At 47.1% G+C, this 17500-nt stretch overlaps 1 protein-coding gene across 1 annotated transcript in view; it reads left to right on the top strand.

Annotated features, from left to right (window-relative positions):
• xdh (xanthine dehydrogenase) overlaps window positions 1-17500 on the top strand; it is a 49814-nt gene that overhangs the window by 20644 nt on the left and 11670 nt on the right. The window contains exons 13-24 of the mRNA XM_079669990.1: window positions 2857-2966; window positions 5124-5308; window positions 8129-8381; window positions 10559-10728; window positions 11510-11636; window positions 11715-11931; window positions 12232-12353; window positions 13583-13716; window positions 13906-13993; window positions 14185-14271; window positions 14351-14542; window positions 17405-17500. The exon at window positions 17405-17500 is cut by the window's right edge and continues 50 nt beyond it. Of these exons, the coding sequence (XP_079526116.1) occupies window positions 2857-2966; window positions 5124-5308; window positions 8129-8381; window positions 10559-10728; window positions 11510-11636; window positions 11715-11931; window positions 12232-12353; window positions 13583-13716; window positions 13906-13993; window positions 14185-14271; window positions 14351-14542; window positions 17405-17500 (1781 nt within the window). The remainder of the gene's footprint in view (window positions 1-2856; window positions 2967-5123; window positions 5309-8128; window positions 8382-10558; window positions 10729-11509; window positions 11637-11714; window positions 11932-12231; window positions 12354-13582; window positions 13717-13905; window positions 13994-14184; window positions 14272-14350; window positions 14543-17404) is intronic.

The following is a 17500-nucleotide window of genomic DNA, read 5'->3' as shown; positions in this document are numbered from 1 at the left end:
TTTTGACAGGTGTAACAAAACCATTTTTAACCAAAACACAATCAGATGAAGTGATGAGGATTATCACACGGTCATGTGACCTCTCAAAGTACACCTGAACATCAGCAGGAGAGGACTCTTTAAAGTAGAGACACTACATACTGATATACACCTGAACATCAGCAGGAGAGGACTCTTTAAAGTAGAGACACTACATACTGATATACACCTGAACATCAGCAGGAGAGGACTCTTTAAAGTAGAGACACTACATACTGATATACACCTGAACATCAGCAGGAGAGGACTCTTTAAAGTAGAGACACTACATACTGATATACACCTGAACATCAGCAGGAGAGGACTCTTTAAAGTAGAGACACTACATACTGATATATACCTGAACATCAGCAGGAGAGGACTCTTTAAAGTAGAGACTCTACATACTGATATACACCTGAACATCAGCAGGAGAGGACTCTTTAAAGTAGAGACACCACATACTGATATACAACTGAACATCAGCAGGAGAGGACTCTGTAAAGTAGAGACTCTACATACTGATATACACCTGAACATCAGCAGGAGATGACTCTTTAAAGTAGAGACACTACATACTGATATACACCTGAACATCAGCAGGAGAGGACTCTTTAAAGTAGAGACACTACATACTGATATACACCTGAACATCAGCAGGAGAGGACTCTTTAAAGTAGAGACACTACATACTGATATACACCTGAACATCAGCAGTAGAGGACTCTTTAAAGTAGAGACACTACATACTGATATACACCTGAACATCAGCAGGAGAGGACTCTTTAAAGTAGAGACACTACACACTGATATACACCTGAACATCAGCAGGAGAGGACTCTTTAAAGTAGAGACACTACATACTGATATATACCTGAACATCAGCAGGAGAGGACTCTTTAAAGTAGAGACACTACATACTGATATACACCTGAACATCAGCAGGAGAGGACTCTTTAAAGTAGAGACACTACATACTGATATACACCTGAACATCAGCAGGAGAGGACTCTTTAAAGTAGAGACACTACATACTGATATACACCTGAACATCAGCAGGAGAGGACTCTTTAAAGTAGAGACACTACATACTGATATATACCTGAACATCAGCAGGAGAGGACTCTTTAAAGTAGAGACACTACATACTGATATACACCTGAACATCAGCAGGAGAGGACTCTTTAAAGTAGAGACACTACATACTGATATACACCTGAACATCAGCAGGAGAGGACTCTTTAAAGTAGAGACACTACATACTGATATATACCTGAACATCAGCAGGAGAGGACTCTTTAAAGTAGAGACACTACATACTGATATACACCTGAACATCAGCAGGAGAGGACTCTTTAAAGTAGAGACACGACATACTGATATACACCTGAACATCAGCAGGAGAGGACTCTTTAAAGTAGAGACACGACATACTGATATACAGCTGAACATCAGCAGGAGAGGACTCTTTAAAGTAGAGACACTACATACTGATATACACCTGAACATCAGCAGGAGAGGACTCTTTAAAGTAGAGACACGACATACTGATATACACCTGAACATCAGCAGGAGAGGACTCTTTAAAGTAGAGACACTACATACTGATATACACCTGAACATCAGCAGGAGATGACTCTTTAAAGTAGAGACTCTACATACTGATATACACCTGAACATCAGCAGGAGATGACTCTTTAAAGTAGAGACTCTACATACTGATATACACCTGAACATCAGCAGGAGAGGACTCTTTAAAGTAGAGACACTACATACTGATATACACCTGAACATCAGCAGGAGAGGACTCTTTAAAGTAGAGACACTACATACTGATATACACCTGAACATCAGCAGGAGAGGACTCTTTAAAGTAGAGACACTACATACTGATATACACCTGAACATCAGCAGGAGAGGACTCTTTAAAGTAGAGACACTACATACTGATATACACCTGAACATCAGCAGGAGAGGACTCTTTAAAGTAGAGACACTACATACTGATATATACCTGAACATCAGCAGGAGAGGACTCTTTAAAGTAGAGACACTACATACTGATATACACCTGAACATCAGCAGGAGAGGACTCTTTAAAGTAGAGACACTACATACTGATATACACCTGAACATCAGCAGGAGAGGACTCTTTAAAGTAGAGACACTACATACTGATATATACCTGAACATCAGCAGGAGAGGACTCTTTAAAGTAGAGACACGACATACTGATATACACCTGAACATCAGCAGGAGAGGACTCTTTAAAGTAGAGACTCTACATACTGATATACACCTGAACATCAGCAGGAGAGGACTCTTTAAAGTAGAGACACTACATACTGATATACACCTGAACATCAGCAGGAGAGGACTCTTTAAAGTAGAGACACTACATACTGATATATACCTGAACATCAGCAGGAGAGGACTCTTTAAAGTAGAGACACGACATACTGATATACACCTGAACATCAGCAGGAGAGGACTCTTTAAAGTAGAGACACGACATACTGATATACAGCTGAACATCAGCAGGAGAGGACTCTTTAAAGTAGAGACACGACATACTGATATACACCTGAACATCAGCAGGAGAGGACTCTTTAAAGTAGAGACACGACATACTGATATACACCTGAACATCAGCAGGAGAGGACTCTTTAAAGTAGAGACACTACATACTGATATATACCTGAACATCAGCAGGAGAGGACTCTTTAAAGTAGAGACACGACATACTGATATACACCTGAACATCAGCAGGAGATATCCTTTTTAAGAGTCTTTCAACACATCTGAATGTATGACCTGTTGTTGCCCTTTGACCCTCAGACGGCAGCAGGGAGGTTCAGATGGACGACAGCTTCTTCACCGGCTACAGGAAGACCATTCTGCGCCCGCAGGAGATCCTGCTGTCCATCCTCATCCCGTACAGCAAGAAGGTAGAAACCATCACATCTGATCTTTACAACATCCTCTGTGCTCCGGCCTGAAGCATCCTCTATGCTCCATCTTGAAGCATCCTCTGTGCTCCAGACAGCCTGAAGCATCCTCTGTGCTCCATCTTGAAGCATCCTCTGTGCTCCAGACAGCCTGAAGCATCCTCTGTGCTCCATCTTGAAGCATCCTCTGTGCTCCAGACAGCCTGAAGCATCCTCTGTGCTCCAGACAGTCTGAAGCATCCTCTGTGCTCCAGACAGTCTGAAGCATCATCTGTGCTCCAGACAGCCTGAAGCATCCTCTGTGCTCCAGACAGCCTGAAGCATCCTCTGTGCTCCAGACAGCCTGAAGCATCCTCTATGCTCCAGACAGCCTGAAGCATCCTCTGTGCTCCAGACAGCCTGAAGCATCCTCTGTGCTCCAGACAGCCTGAAGCATCCTCTGTGCTCCAGACAGCCTGAAGCATCCTCTGTGCTCCAGACAGCCTGAAGCATCCTCTATGCTCCAGACAGTCTGAAGCATCCTCTGTGCTCCAGACAGCCTGAAGCATCCTCTGTGCTCCAGACAGCCTGAAGCATCCTCTGTGCTCCAGACAGCCTGAAGCATCCTCTATGCTCCAGACAGTCTGAAGCATCCTCTGTGCTCCAGACAGCCTGAAGCATCCTCTATGCTCCAGACAGCCTGAAGCATCCTCTGTGCTCCAGCCTGAAGCATCCTCTGTGCTCCAGACAGCCTGAAGCATCCTCTGTGCTCCAGACAGTCTGAAGCATCCTCTGTGCTCCAGACAGCCTGAAGCATCCTCTCTGCTCCAGACAGCCAGAAGCATCCTCTCTGCTCCAGACAGCCTGAAGCATCCTCTATGCTCCAGACAGTCTGAAGCATCCTCTGTGCTCCAGACAGCCTGAAGCATCCTCTGTGCTCCAGACAGTCTGAAGCATCCTCTGTGCTCCAGACAGCCTGAAGCATCCTCTCTGCTCCAGACAGCCTGAAGCATCCTCTGTGTTCCAGTCAGTCTGAAGCATCCTCTATGCTCCAGCCAGTCTGAAGCATCCTCTGTGCTCCAGACAGCCTGAAGCATCCTCTGTGCTCCAGACAGCCTGAAGCATCCTCTGTGCTCCAGACAGCCTGAAGCATCCTCTGTGCTCCAGACAGCCTGAAGCATCCTCTGTGCTCCAGACAGCCTGAAGCATCCTCTGTGCTCCAGACAGCCTGAAGCATCCTCTGTGCTCCAGACAGCCTGAAGCATCCTCTGTGCTCCAGACAGCCTGAAGCATCCTCTATGCTCCAGTCAGTCTGAAGCATCCTCTGTGCTCCAGACAGCCTGAAGCATCCTCTGTGCTCCAGACAGCCTGAAGCATCCTCTGTGCTCCAGACAGCCTGAAGCATCCTCTGTGCTCCAGACAGCCTGAAGCATCCTCTGTGCTCCAGACAGCCTGAAGCATCCTCTGTGCTCCAGCCTGAAGCATCCTCTGTGCTCCAGTCAGTCTGAAGCATCCTCTATGCTCCAGCCAGTCTGAAGCATCCTCTGTGCTCCAGACAGCCTGAAGCATCCTCTGTGCTCCAGACAGCCTGAAGCATCCTCTGTGCTCCAGACAGCCTGAAGCATCCTCTGTGCTCCAGCCTGAAGCATCCTCTGTGCTCCAGTCAGCCTGAAGCATCCTCTGTGCTCCAGCCTGAAGCATGGGGGGGGGGGGGGGGGGGGGGGGGGGGCAACAGCAGTAATTAAAGTTTCCAAGTCTCAAAATGCTACAACTACTGTCACGAACTGGATTGAAGAGAGACTGATGGTTATTGGACTCAGGATTCATTCATTTGGATTCCCGCTGTATGAAGAAATTAAAGGACGGCGCAAGTGCAAACAATTCACAAAGGGATCAAACTGTTTGAAACACATGCTCAAAGTAAGCCGGATTTTGCCGATGTGTTTCTGTGGATTCAAAAGTCGTAAATAATCTACGAAATGGAGGAGACCGATCTGATCGGAGCAACTGAGAAATAATCAAACTGAAACCGGCATGGACAATGACTGTGTTTTAAAAATGCGTTTATCCAGACAAGCCTGGTTTGGACACTTTACGGGCAGAAGAAACATTTCTATTAAAGAAAGAATTATACATTTCTGTCTTTAAGGTATTGTCGTATTGTATTTATCTCCTCAGAATCAGTTTGTGTCGGCCTTCAAACAGTCTCCTCGGCGTGAGGACGACATTAGCGTCGTGACGGCAGCGATGAGCGTCGTCTTCTCCTCAGGGACGGACATCGTGGAGGAGCTGAGGCTGAGCTATGGAGGCATGGCGGCCACTACCAAACTGGCCATGAAGACGGGGAACAAACTGCTGGGAAGGTAAGAGAAGAAGTGAAGTCAGGAAGTCAGGTGATCAGGACCTGAAGCTGTGAGGAAGTCAGGTGATCAGGACCTGAAGCTGTGAGGAAGTCAGGTGATCAGGACCTGAAGCTGTGAGGAAGTCAGGTGATCAGGACCTGAAGCTGTGAGGAAGTCAGGTGATCAGGAACTGAAGCTGTCAGGAAGTCAGGTGATCAGGACCTGAAGCTGTGAGGAAGTCAGGTGATCAGGAACTGAAGCTGTGAGGAAGTCAGGTGATCAGGACCTGAAGCTGTGAGGAAGTCAGGTGATCAGGACCTGAAGCTGTCAGGAAGTCAGGTGATCAGGACCTGAAGCTGTGAGGAAGTCAGGTGATCAGGACCTGAAGCTGTCAGGAAGTCAGGTGATCAGGACCTGAAGCTGTGAGGAAGTCAGGTGATCAGGACCTGAAGCTGTGAGGAAGTCAGGTGATCAGGAACTGAAGCTGTGAGGAAGTCAGGTGATCAGGACCTGAAGCTGTGAGGAAGTCAGGTGATCAGGACCTGAAGCTGTGAGGAAGTCAGGTGATCAGGAACTGAAGCTGTGAGGAAGTCAGGTGATCAGGACCTGAAGCTGTCAGGAAGTCAGGTGATCAGGACCTGAAGCTGTGAGGAAGTCAGGTGATCAGGACCTGAAGCTGTGAGGAAGTCAGGTGATCAGGACCTGAAGCTGTCAGGAAGTCAGGTGATCAGGAACTGAAGCTGTGAGGAAGTGAGGTGATCAGGACCTGAAGCTGTGAGGAAGTCAGGTGATCAGGACCTGAAGCTGTGAGGAAGTCAGGTGATCAGGACCTGAAGCTGTGAGGAAGTCAGGTGATCAGGACCTGAAGCTGTGAGGAAGTCAGGTGATCAAGACCTGAAGCTGTGAGGAAGTCAGGTGATCAGGACCTGAAGCTGTGAGGAAGTCAGGTGATCAGGACCTGAAGCTGTGAGGAAGTCAGGTGATCAGGAACTGAAGCTGTCAGGAAGTCAGGTGATCAGGACCTGAAGCTGTGAGGAAGTCAGGTGATCAGGACCTGAAGCTGTGAGGAAGTCAGGTGATCAGGAACTGAAGCTGTGAGGAAGTCAGGTGATCAGGACCTGAAGCTGTGAGGAAGTCAGGTGATCAGGACCTGAAGCTGTGAGGAAGTCAGGTGATCAGGACCTGAAGCTGTGAGGAAGTCAGGTGATCAGGACCTGAAGCTGTGAGGAAGTCAGGTGATCAGGACCTGAAGCTGTCAGGAAGTCAGGTGATCAGGAACTGAAGCTGTGAGGAAGTCAGGTGATCAGGACCTGAAGCTGTGAGGAAGTCAGGTGATCAGGACCTGAAGCTGTCAGGAAGTCAGGTGATCAGGAACTGAAGCTGTGAGGAAGTCAGGTGATCAGGACCTGAAGCTGTCAGGAAGTCAGGTGATCAGGACCTGAAGCTGTGAGGAAGTCAGGTGATCAGGACCTGAAGCTGTGAGGAAGTCAGGTGATCAGGACCTGAAGCTGTGAGGAAGTCAGGTGATCAGGACCTGAAGCTGTGAGGAAGTCAGGTGATCAGGACCTGAAGCTGTGAGGAAGTCAGGTGATCAGGAACTGAAGCTGTCAGGAAGTCAGGTGATCAGGAACTGAAGCTGTGAGGAAGTCAGGTGATCAGGACCTGAAGCTGTGAGGAAGTCAGGTGATCAGGACCTGAAGCTGTGAGGAAGTCAGGTGATCAAGACCTGAAGCTGTCAGGAAGTCAGGTGATCAGGAACTGAAGCTGTGAGGAAGTCAGGTGATCAAGACCTGAAGCTGTGAGGAAGTCAGGTGATCAGGACCTGAAGCTGTGAGGAAGTCAGATGATCAGGACCTGAAGCTGTGAGGAAGTCAGGTGATCAGGACCTGAAGCTGTGAGGAAGTCAGGTGATCAGGAACTGAAGCTGTCAGGAAGTCAGGTGATCAGGAACTGAAGCTGTCAGGAAGTCAGGTGATCAGGACCTGAAGCTGTCAGGAAGTCAGGTGATCAGGAACTGAAGCTGTGAGGAAGTCAGGTGATCAAGACCTGAAGCTGTGAGGAAGTCAGGTGATCAGGACCTGAAGCTGTGAGGAAGTCAGATGATCAGGACCTGAAGCTGTGAGGAAGTCAGGTGATCAGGACCTGAAGCTGTGAGGAAGTCAGGTGATCAGGACCTGAAGCTGTGAGGAAGTCAGGTGATCAGGAACTGAAGCTGTCAGGAAGTCAGGTGATCAGGAACTGAAGCTGTCAGGAAGTCAGGTGATCAGGACCTGAAGCTGTCAGGAAGTCAGGTGATCAGGACCTGAAGCTGTGAGGAAGTCAGGTGATCAGGACCTGAAGCTGTCAGGAAGTCAGGTGATCAGGACCTGAAGCTGTGAGGAAGTCAGGTGATCAGGAACTGAAGCTGTCAGGAAGTCAGGTGATCAGGAACTGAAGCTGTCAGGAAGTCAGGTGATCAGGACCTGAAGCTGTGAGGAAGTCAGGTGATCAGGAACTGAAGCTGTCAGGAAGTCAGGTGATCAGGAACTGAAGCTGTGAGGAAGTCAGGTGATCAGGACCTGAAGCTGTGAGGAAGTCAGGTGATCAGGACCTGAAGCTGTCAGGAAGTCAGGTGATCAGGAACTGAAGCTGTGAGGAAGTCAGGTGATCTATAACTCATGATAGGTAGCACTTTTTAAGGCAATTCAAAGTGCGTTACAAAATGAAAGACAATAAAAGCATTGAGATGAGATGGAGCTTAACTCATCGCTGTGGGGAACTTCAGGAGTTTAACAGCAACAGGGAAAGAAAACAGGACGGATTAAACATCAAAGCTATATAATAATCCTCTATCTTTGGTAGGCCTTGGGGGGAGGAGCTCCTGCAGGAAGCTTGCTCCTCATTGGCCGAGGAGATGACCCTCGACCCCTCTGCGCCCGGCGGCATGGTGACGTACCGGCGAACTTTGACCCTGAGTCTCTTCTATAAATTCTACCTGACTGTTCTCCAGAAGCTCAGAGATCAGGGGGTGAAGGGGGAGGAGCTTCAGTCTGAATACCTGAGTGCATCAGAGATCTTTCACCCGGAGATCCCCTGCAGTGCTCAGATCTACCAGGTACAGGGTCCAGGTACAGGACACCATGTGTCCCCTCTGTGGAAAGAGAGAGTCTCTTCAGACAGAGGGGACACATGTCTCTTCTACATCAACATTGTGAAGGACCAGGGTACGCAAAAATCAGGAATGCAGGTCGAGGTGTAAAAATAAGGATTTTATTTACCCAATTTATGTACAATTTTAGGATGGGTAATAAAATCAATTAGGTTTAAACAAAAAGGTGTAGATGAAAACAGACACCATCTAGCATTTAAGGGATAAACAAAACGTCACAGAAATGGGTGACATCCTGTGTGCTCTTCTGTCCAAGAGCAACTCACATACCCCCGTCATCTCCACACTGCAGGGACTTATAGCCCTACTGGCCAGTCCATTGTCGCATGCAGGGGGAAGAAGCTCTAAAAAGGAGTGGCTTCTTTAAACACCCCTCAGGGTTTGAGAGGAATGGCGTAGTCCAATTAGCTGACACATCTATAAAGGCAGGTGTTTTCCATCAGCTCAGCCTTTGGCCAGGAGCAAGGTGAGCTGCAAGACACTGACAACAGGTTTACACACAACACAATTAACAATAGATGTTTTAAGCCAGATTGCGTTCACTCAATCTAGCTTAAAATAAAGCTGTTTCAAATCAATGTGTATGTTTGATGGAAACAAAAGCATAACCTTTAGGATGTGTGTTCGTTTGTGAGGCTTGTAGCCCTCACAAACATGTGTCCCCTCTTCTTCATGTCTCTTCTACATCAACATGTATCCCCTCTTCTTCATGTCTCTTGTAAATCAACATGTGTCCCCTCTTCTTCGTGTCTCTTCTACATCAACATGTGTCCCCTCTTCTTCATGTCTCTTCTACATCAACATGTATCCCCTCTTCTTCATGTCTCTTGTAAATCAACATGTGTCCCCTCTTCTTCGTGTCTCTTCTACATCAACATGTGTCCCCTCTTCTTCATGTCTCTTCTACATCAACATGTGTCCCCTCTTCTTCGTGTCTCTTGTAAATCAACATGTGTCCCCTCTTCTCCATGTCTCTTCTGCATCAACATGTGTCCCCTCTTCTCCATCAACATGTGTCCCCTCTTCTTGATGTCTCTTCTTCATCAACATGTGTCCCCTCTTCTTCATGTCTCTTCTTCATCAACATGTGTCCCCTCTTCTTGATGTCTCTTCTACATCAACATGTGTCCCCTCTGTGGAAAGAGACTCTGAAAGTTTCAGGAACAAAGATTCTCTCTCTTTTTGATCCATTTCTATAAAAACCTGTCTGAAAATGAGCTGATCAGATTTTGGCCACTTGATGATGTCATAACGATGTTTTGTCTTGTGTGACCATTAGCCAATCAGCACCAAGATAACCCCCCCCCCCCCCCCGCGGCATCACCTGAATCTCCTCCTAGAGCACCATTGAGTTCTTTGTAACCTAATATCTCAAATACCTCATTCACACCAACGGTGTTTCAGGGCCGGTTCGGAGCTGGAGTTTGAAAAGCACAGTTTTTTCCTGTTCACACCGCAGCGGAGCCGCCTCTAAGCTCCGGAATCCGGTTCGTTTCAAGCACAAACAAATTGTCCGGCCAAAGCAAAAGCACTGCATACGTCAAGCTTACGTCGAGGCGGGGGCAGGGGGAATCGGAATCGTCGTTGAAGTTGATGATTACGATTGTAAAGCAGTTTTGAATGTAGCACGTAACGACTGTAAAGTTGGTAGTAAAGTCGTCCCATTTCTTCCATTTCGTTTCGACAGAGCAAAACCAAAACGATTAGCGCTTCAACACAATCGGCCATTGTTGTTGTTGCCGGTGTCAGCTGTGAGGGGTTTCCGCGCGGTTTGGCTTTATGAAGCAGGCACACAAACGTTTACCGTAGCTAAACCGAAGAACCGGTTCTAAACCTGAAAAGCTCGAGCACGGAGCTTGAACCGGAGTTGCGTTGGTGTGAATGAGGTATCAGAGGGGCGTGGGGAGGGGCTCCTTATTTTCATCTAAAGTAACAGACAGAGGATCAGCACTTTGGAAACAGGGCTGAAACAGAGGGGATTATGGGTAATGCTGCAATGATCTGTTTGGTGTTTCAGCCAATCAGAGACAGGCTCTGGATATATCTGAGACCTTTAATATATGCCTAAAAATAGCATGATAGGAGAACTTTAAATCCATTGCAACGCCCCCTGTGTCCTGCAGGCGGTGCCAGAGGGGCGGAGCCTGGAGGACGTGCTGGGACGTCCCATGATGCACCTCTCTGCGCTGCAGCAGGCAACCGGTGAGGCTCTGTACTGCGACGATGTGCCACTGTACGAGAACGAGCTCTACCTGGCGCTCATTACCAGCACAAAGGCACACGCTAACATCATGTAAGCTCCTCCCACAACTGCTAACTAGGAATTAACTAACTAGTGAAGTTTAAAGTGTTTACTAGTGACAAAATGCTAAAGAGGTGGCGGGCCATACGCCTTGTTGAGGCTTCCTATTGGCTCTCCAGTCTCCAGTTAAAAATGACCAATCATGTTGAGCACTGGTTCCGACAACACCGGCAACACTCTGACTAGTGCACTAGTTGTTCATAGGTTAACTGATTGAGCTTCATTAACTAATTGATTAATTTAGTTTTCTAGTAGACATCTCTGCTTACTAGATAACACCCAAAACAGCTCGTTATTTAACTAGCTAACTAGCTCTTTAGATTCCTCTCTAGCTGAGAGATAACTAACCCGTGTGCTCTCAGCTCTATAGACTCCTCTCTAGCTGAGAGATAACTAACCCGTGTGTTCTCAGCTCTATAGACTCCTCTCTAGAGATAACTAACCCGTGTGTTCTCAGCTCTATAGACTCCTCTCTAGAGATAACTAACCCGTGTGTTCTCAGCTCTATAGACTCCTCTCTAGAGATAACTAACCCGTGTGTTCTCAGCTCTATAGACTCCTCTCTAGAGATAACTAACCCGTGTGTTCTCAGCTCTATAGACTCCTCTCTAGAGATAACTAACCCGTGTGTTCTCAGCTCTATAGACTCCTCTCTAGAGATAACTAACCCGTGTGTTCTCAGCTCTATAGACTCCTCTCTAGAGATAACTAACCCGTGTGTTCTCAGCTCTATAGAGTCCTCTCTAGAGATAACTAACCCGTGTGTTCTCAGCTCTATAGACTCCTCTGCAGCGGAGGAGATGCCAGGTGTTGTTTGCTGTGTGTTTGCCTCTGATATTCCGGGCAGTAACGCTACGGGACCGATCCATTACGACGAGACGGTGCTCGCTGACCAACAGGTGAGTTCCTGTGGACCAATCAGGAGCTTCCCTCAGAGCCCCGCCCACACTGACAGGTGCTTCCTTTACTCTCTACAGGTGACGTGTGTCGGACACATAATCGGAGCCGTGGTGGCAGAAACTCAGCTGGAAGCTCAGAGAGCAGCTAAAGCTGTGAAGGTTCAATACGAGGAGCTAAAGCCCATCATCACCATACAGGAAGCCATCGCTAACCAGTCCTTCTACCAGCCATTCAGAACCATCCAGAACGGAGACCTGGAGGCGGGCTTTAAGCAGGCCGACCACACCCTGGAGGGTAGGGACTGATAGAGAGCCACTTCCTGTTAATAATAATAATACACTTTATTTGTATAGCACCGTTCATGCACAAAGCAGCCCAAAGTGCTTTACAGAACAACAGTGATCCGCATGAAACTCCCTTGAAGTAAAGCTGACAAGAAATTAAGATAGGTTAAAATAAAACAATTTTAAAAAGAAAATTAAAAATGTAAAATAAAAGCACACAATACCGTAAAACATGGACATTGATACCAGTGAGAATTGAAAGTTAAAAGCTGCTCAGGTGCTGACTGCTGATGGGTTGATTGTCCGACAGGTGAGATGCACATTGGAGGGCAAGAGCATTTCTACCTGGAGACCAACGTCACCCTGGCTGTTCCTCGAGAAGACGGAGAGATGGAGCTGTTCGTCTCTACGCAGGCTCCCACCAAAACACAGGTAATACTACTCTGAGGTAATACTCTGAAACACAGGTAGTGATACTCTGAAACACAGGTAGTGATACTCTGAAACACAGGTAGTGATACTCTGAAACACAGGTAGTGATACTCTGAAACACAGCTAGTGATACTCTGAAACACAGCTAGTGATACTCTGAAACACAGGTAGTAATACTCTGAAACACAGGTCGTGATACTCTGAAACAAAGGTAGTGATACTCTGAAACACAGGTAGTGATACTCTGAAACACAGGTAGTAATACTCTGAAACACAGGTCGTGGTACTCTGAAACACAGGTAGTGATACTCTGAAACACAGGTAGTGATACTCTGAAACACAGGTAGTGATACTCTGAAACACAGGTAGTGATACTCTGAAACACAGGTAGTGATACTCTGAAACACAGGTAGTGATACTCTGAAACAAAGGTAGTGATACTCTGAAACACAGGTAGTGATACTCTGAAACACAGGTAGTAATACTCTGAAACACAGGTAGTGATACTCTGAAACAAAGGTAGTGATACTCTGAAACAAAGGTAGTGATACTCTGAAACACAGGTAGTGATACTCTGAAACACAGGTAGTAATACTCTGAAACACAGGTAGTGATACTCTGAAACAAAGGTAGTGATACTCTGAAACAAAGGTAGTGATACTCTGAAACACAGGTAGTGATACTCTGAAACAAAGGTAGTGATACTCTGAAACACAGGTAGTGATACTCTGAAACACAGGTAGTGATACTCTGAAACAAAGGTAGTGATACTCTGAAACACAGGTAGTGATACTCTGAAACACAGGTAGTGATACTCTGAAACACAGGTAGTGATACTCTGAAACACAGGTAGTGATACTCTGAAACACAGGTAGTGATACTCTGAAACACAGGTAGTGATACTCTGAAACACAGGTAGTGATACTCTGAAACACAGGTAGTGATACTCTGAAACACAGGTAGTAATACTCTGAAACACAGGTAGTGATACTCTGAAACACAGGTAGTGATACTCTGAAACACAGGTAGTAATACTCTGAAACACAGGTAGTGATACTCTGAAACACAGGTAGTGATACTCTGAAACAAAGGTAGTGATACTCTGAAACACAGGTAGTGATACTCTGAAACACAGGTAGTGATACTCTGAAACACAGGTAGTGATACTTGAATCTACTAATACATGATATTTGTGTTATATAATGATATTAAAATGCTATCTCTCTCAGTCTCTGGTGGCGAAGGCTCTGGGCGTCTCGGCCAATCGGGTGGTGGTGCGGGTGAAGAGGATGGGGGGGGGCTTCGGGGGGAAGGAGTCCCGCACCACGCTGCTGTCCACCGTGGTCGCCGTGGCAGCCAACAAGTGAGAATACACCTTTTAATTAGAGGCTCTTATTTTGATTATCATGTTCACGTAGATTCTCTTATTTTGAAATGTAGAATATCTAGCTACTATATAAAAATAGATTCTCTTATTTGGAATTGAGATGTCTAATTATCATGTTTACGTAGATTCTCTTATTTTGAAATCTAAAGTCTACCTGTGTTCCAGGCTACGGAGGCCTGTGAGGTGCATGCTGGACCGAGACGAGGACATGTTGATCTCTGGGGGGAGACACCCCTTCTACGGGAAATACAAGGTGGGGGGGGGAGTCATTACTAGCAGTTGAAGTATTGTAGTACTTTTGGCAGCAAGAGTCATTTTAAAGTTGTATAATTTGGGCGTTTTCAGAACTGCAGTTCATTTGCTTTGGTCTGATTCAGGGATGAATGAGTATCTTCTTCCTCTTCTTCTTCCTCTTCTTCCTCTTCTTCTTCCTCTCTCTTGCAGGTGGGTTTCCTGAACAGTGGAAAGGTTGTGGCTCTGGACGTGTCGTACTACAGTAACGTAGGAAACTCCATGGACCTCTCTCTGTCGGTGAGTCTCTTCTCTAACAGCCGTCCTCTCCATGTTGACGATGTGCTGATGTCTGTCTGTTCGTCTGTTTGTCCACCAGGTGATGGAGCGCGCTCTCTTCCACATGGAGAACTCGTACAGTCTGACCAACATTAGAGGCCGTGGCTTCCTGTGTAAAACCAACCTGCCGTCAAACACCGCCTTCAGAGGCTTCGGAGGACCTCAAGGGATGATGGTGACGGAGAACTGGATCACTGACGTGGCTCAGAGCCTGGGGAAGCCTTCTGATGAGGTACGTGAGGAGAGGAGTGAATGTTGGGCTACAAAGGAACTACAGCACGGTCACATGACTTCACATCACCACCACTAAGCTAAAGGTGGCTAATGTTGGGCTATAAAGGAACTACAGCACGGTCACATGACTTCACGTCACCACCGCTAAGCTAAAGGAGGCTAATGTTGGGCTATAAAGGAACTACAGCACGGTCACATGACTTCACGTCACCACCACTAAGCTAAAGGAGGCTAATGTTGGGCTATAAAGGAACTACAGCACGGTCACATGACTTCACATCACCACCGCTAAGCTAAAGGTGGCTGATGTTGGGCTATAAAGGAACTACAGCACGGTCACATGACTTCACGTCACCACCGCTAAGCTAAAGGTGGCTAATGTTGGGCTATAAAGGAACTACAACACGGTCACATGACTTCACGTCACCACCGCTAAGCTAAAGGAGGCTAATATTGGGCTATAAAGGAACTACAGCACGGTCACATGACTTCACGTCACCACCACTAAGCTAAAGGTGGCTAATGTTGGGCTATAAAGGAACTACAGCACGGTCACATGACTTCACGTCACCTACGCTAAGCTAAAGGCGGCTAATGTTGGGCTATAAAGGAACTACAGCACGGTCACATGACTTCACGTCACCACCGCTAAGCTAAAGGAGGCTAATGTTGGGCTATAAAGGAACTACAGCACGGTCACATGACTTCACGTCACCACCGCTAAGCTAAAGGAGGCTAATGTTGGGCTATAAAGGAACTACAGCACGGTCACATGACTTCACCTCACCACCGCTAAGCTAAAGGAGGCTAATGTTGGGCTATAAAGGAACTACAGCACGGTCACATGACTTCACATCACCACCGCTAAGCTAAAGGTGGCTGATGTTGGGCTATAAAGGAACTACAGCACGGTCACATGACTTCACGTCACCACCGCTAAGCTAAAGGTGGCTAATGTTGGGCTATAAAGGAACTACAACACGGTCACATGACTTCACGTCACCACCGCTAAGCTAAAGGAGGCTAATATTGGGCTATAAAGGAACTACAGCACGGTCACATGACTTCACGTCACCACCGCTAAGCTAAAGGTGGCTAATGTTGGGCTATAAAGGAACTACAGCACGGTCACATGACTTCACGTCACCTACGCTAAGCTAAAGGCGGCTAATGTTGGGCTATAAAGGAACTACAACACGGTCACATGACTTCACGTCACCACCGCTAAGCTAAAGGAGGCTAATATTGGGCTATAAAGGAACTACAACACGGTCACATGACTTCACGTCACCACCGCTAAGCTAAAGGAGGCTAATATTGGGCTATAAAGGAACTACAACACGGTCACATGACTTCACGTCACCACCGCTAAGCTAAAGGAGGCTAATATTGGGCTATAAAGGAACTACAACACGGTCACATGACTTCACGTCACCTACGCTAAGCTAAAGGCGGCTAATGTTGGGCTATAAAGGAACTACAACACGGTCACATGACTTCACGTCACCACCGCTAAGCTAAAGGAGGCTAATATTGGGCTATAAAGGAACTACAACACGGTCACATGACTTCACGTCACCACCGCTAAGCTAAAGGAGGCTAATGTTGGGCTATAAAGGAACTACAGCACGGTCATATGACTTCACGTCACCACCGCTAAGCTAAAGGAGGCTAATGTTGGGCTATAAAGGAACTACAGCACGGTCACATGACTTCACGTCACCACAGCTAAGCTAAAGGAGGCTAATGTTGGGCTATAAAGGAACTACAGCACAGTCACATGACTTCACTTCACCACCGCTAAGCTAAAGGAGGTTAATGTTGGGCTATAAAGGAACTACAGCACGGTCACATGACTTCACGTCACCACCGCTAAGCTAAAGGAGGCTAATGTTGGGCTATAAAGGAACTACAGCACGGTCACATGACTTCACGTCACCACCGCTAAGCTAAAGGAGGCTAATGTTGGGCTATAAAGGAACTACAGCACGGTCACATGACTTCACGTCACCACCGCTAAGCTAAAGGAGGCTAATGTTGGGCTATAAAGGAACTACACCACGGTCACATGACTTCACGTCACCACCGCTAAGCTCAAGGAGGCTAATGTTGGGCTATAAAGGAACTACAGCACGGTCACATGACTTCACGTCAACACCGCTAAGCTAAAGGTGGCTAATGTTGGGCTATAGACAGGGGTGCACACAACTTTCTCAGTGAGGTACTCAGATGAGTACCTGGAGTCAGTGTTTGGTACTCCAACTTCTGGCTCCCCTCAAAGTTCCCATGAAGCCCTCTGTATCGTGAATGTCAGCCGGGGGGGGGGACCACAGAGCGTGTGAACGTTGTGATCAGCTGTTTTAGCGCAGTGCTGCTGTACAGGCCGACGTTAACAGCAGCCCTGTCTGTGCACACGGAAACCGACTGTCGTCCGGGGATCTAACCACCTTCTGGAAAAGCTTCACAAGTACGTCGGTACGCAAATGCGCTTTGTGACACAAGTGACGGTACGCATTTCAGATTGTTGCCGCGCATGCGTACCTGCGTACCTGCGTACCACTTATGTGCACCCCTGGCTATAGAGGAACGACAGCACGGTCACATCACATGACTTCACGTCACCACCGCTAAGCTAAAGGAGGCTAATGTTGGGCTATAAAGGAACTACAGCACGGTCACATGACTTCACGTCACCACCGCTAAGCTAAAGGAGGCTAATGTTGGGCGTGATGACGTTTAGTCGTCTCATTTAGACTCTTATTAGCAGCACTTTTTTAAAAATGGGGTGTTTACTGACGTATTTTATGTCCTAGAACCAACCGTTAAAATCTCACTCAGTATACCGTTGACTTCCCTGCAGGTGCGTCGGTTGAACCTGTACATGGAGGGCCAGTCGACACCCTATAACCAGATCCTGGGTCAGTTCACGTTGGACCGCTGCTGGGACGAGTGCATG

Source organism: Notothenia rossii, assembly GCF_949606895.1.
Source record: "Notothenia rossii genome assembly, chromosome: 3".
NCBI lineage: Eukaryota > Metazoa > Chordata > Actinopteri > Perciformes > Nototheniidae > Notothenia > Notothenia rossii.
This window is presented reverse-complemented; position numbering and strand designations above follow the sequence as displayed.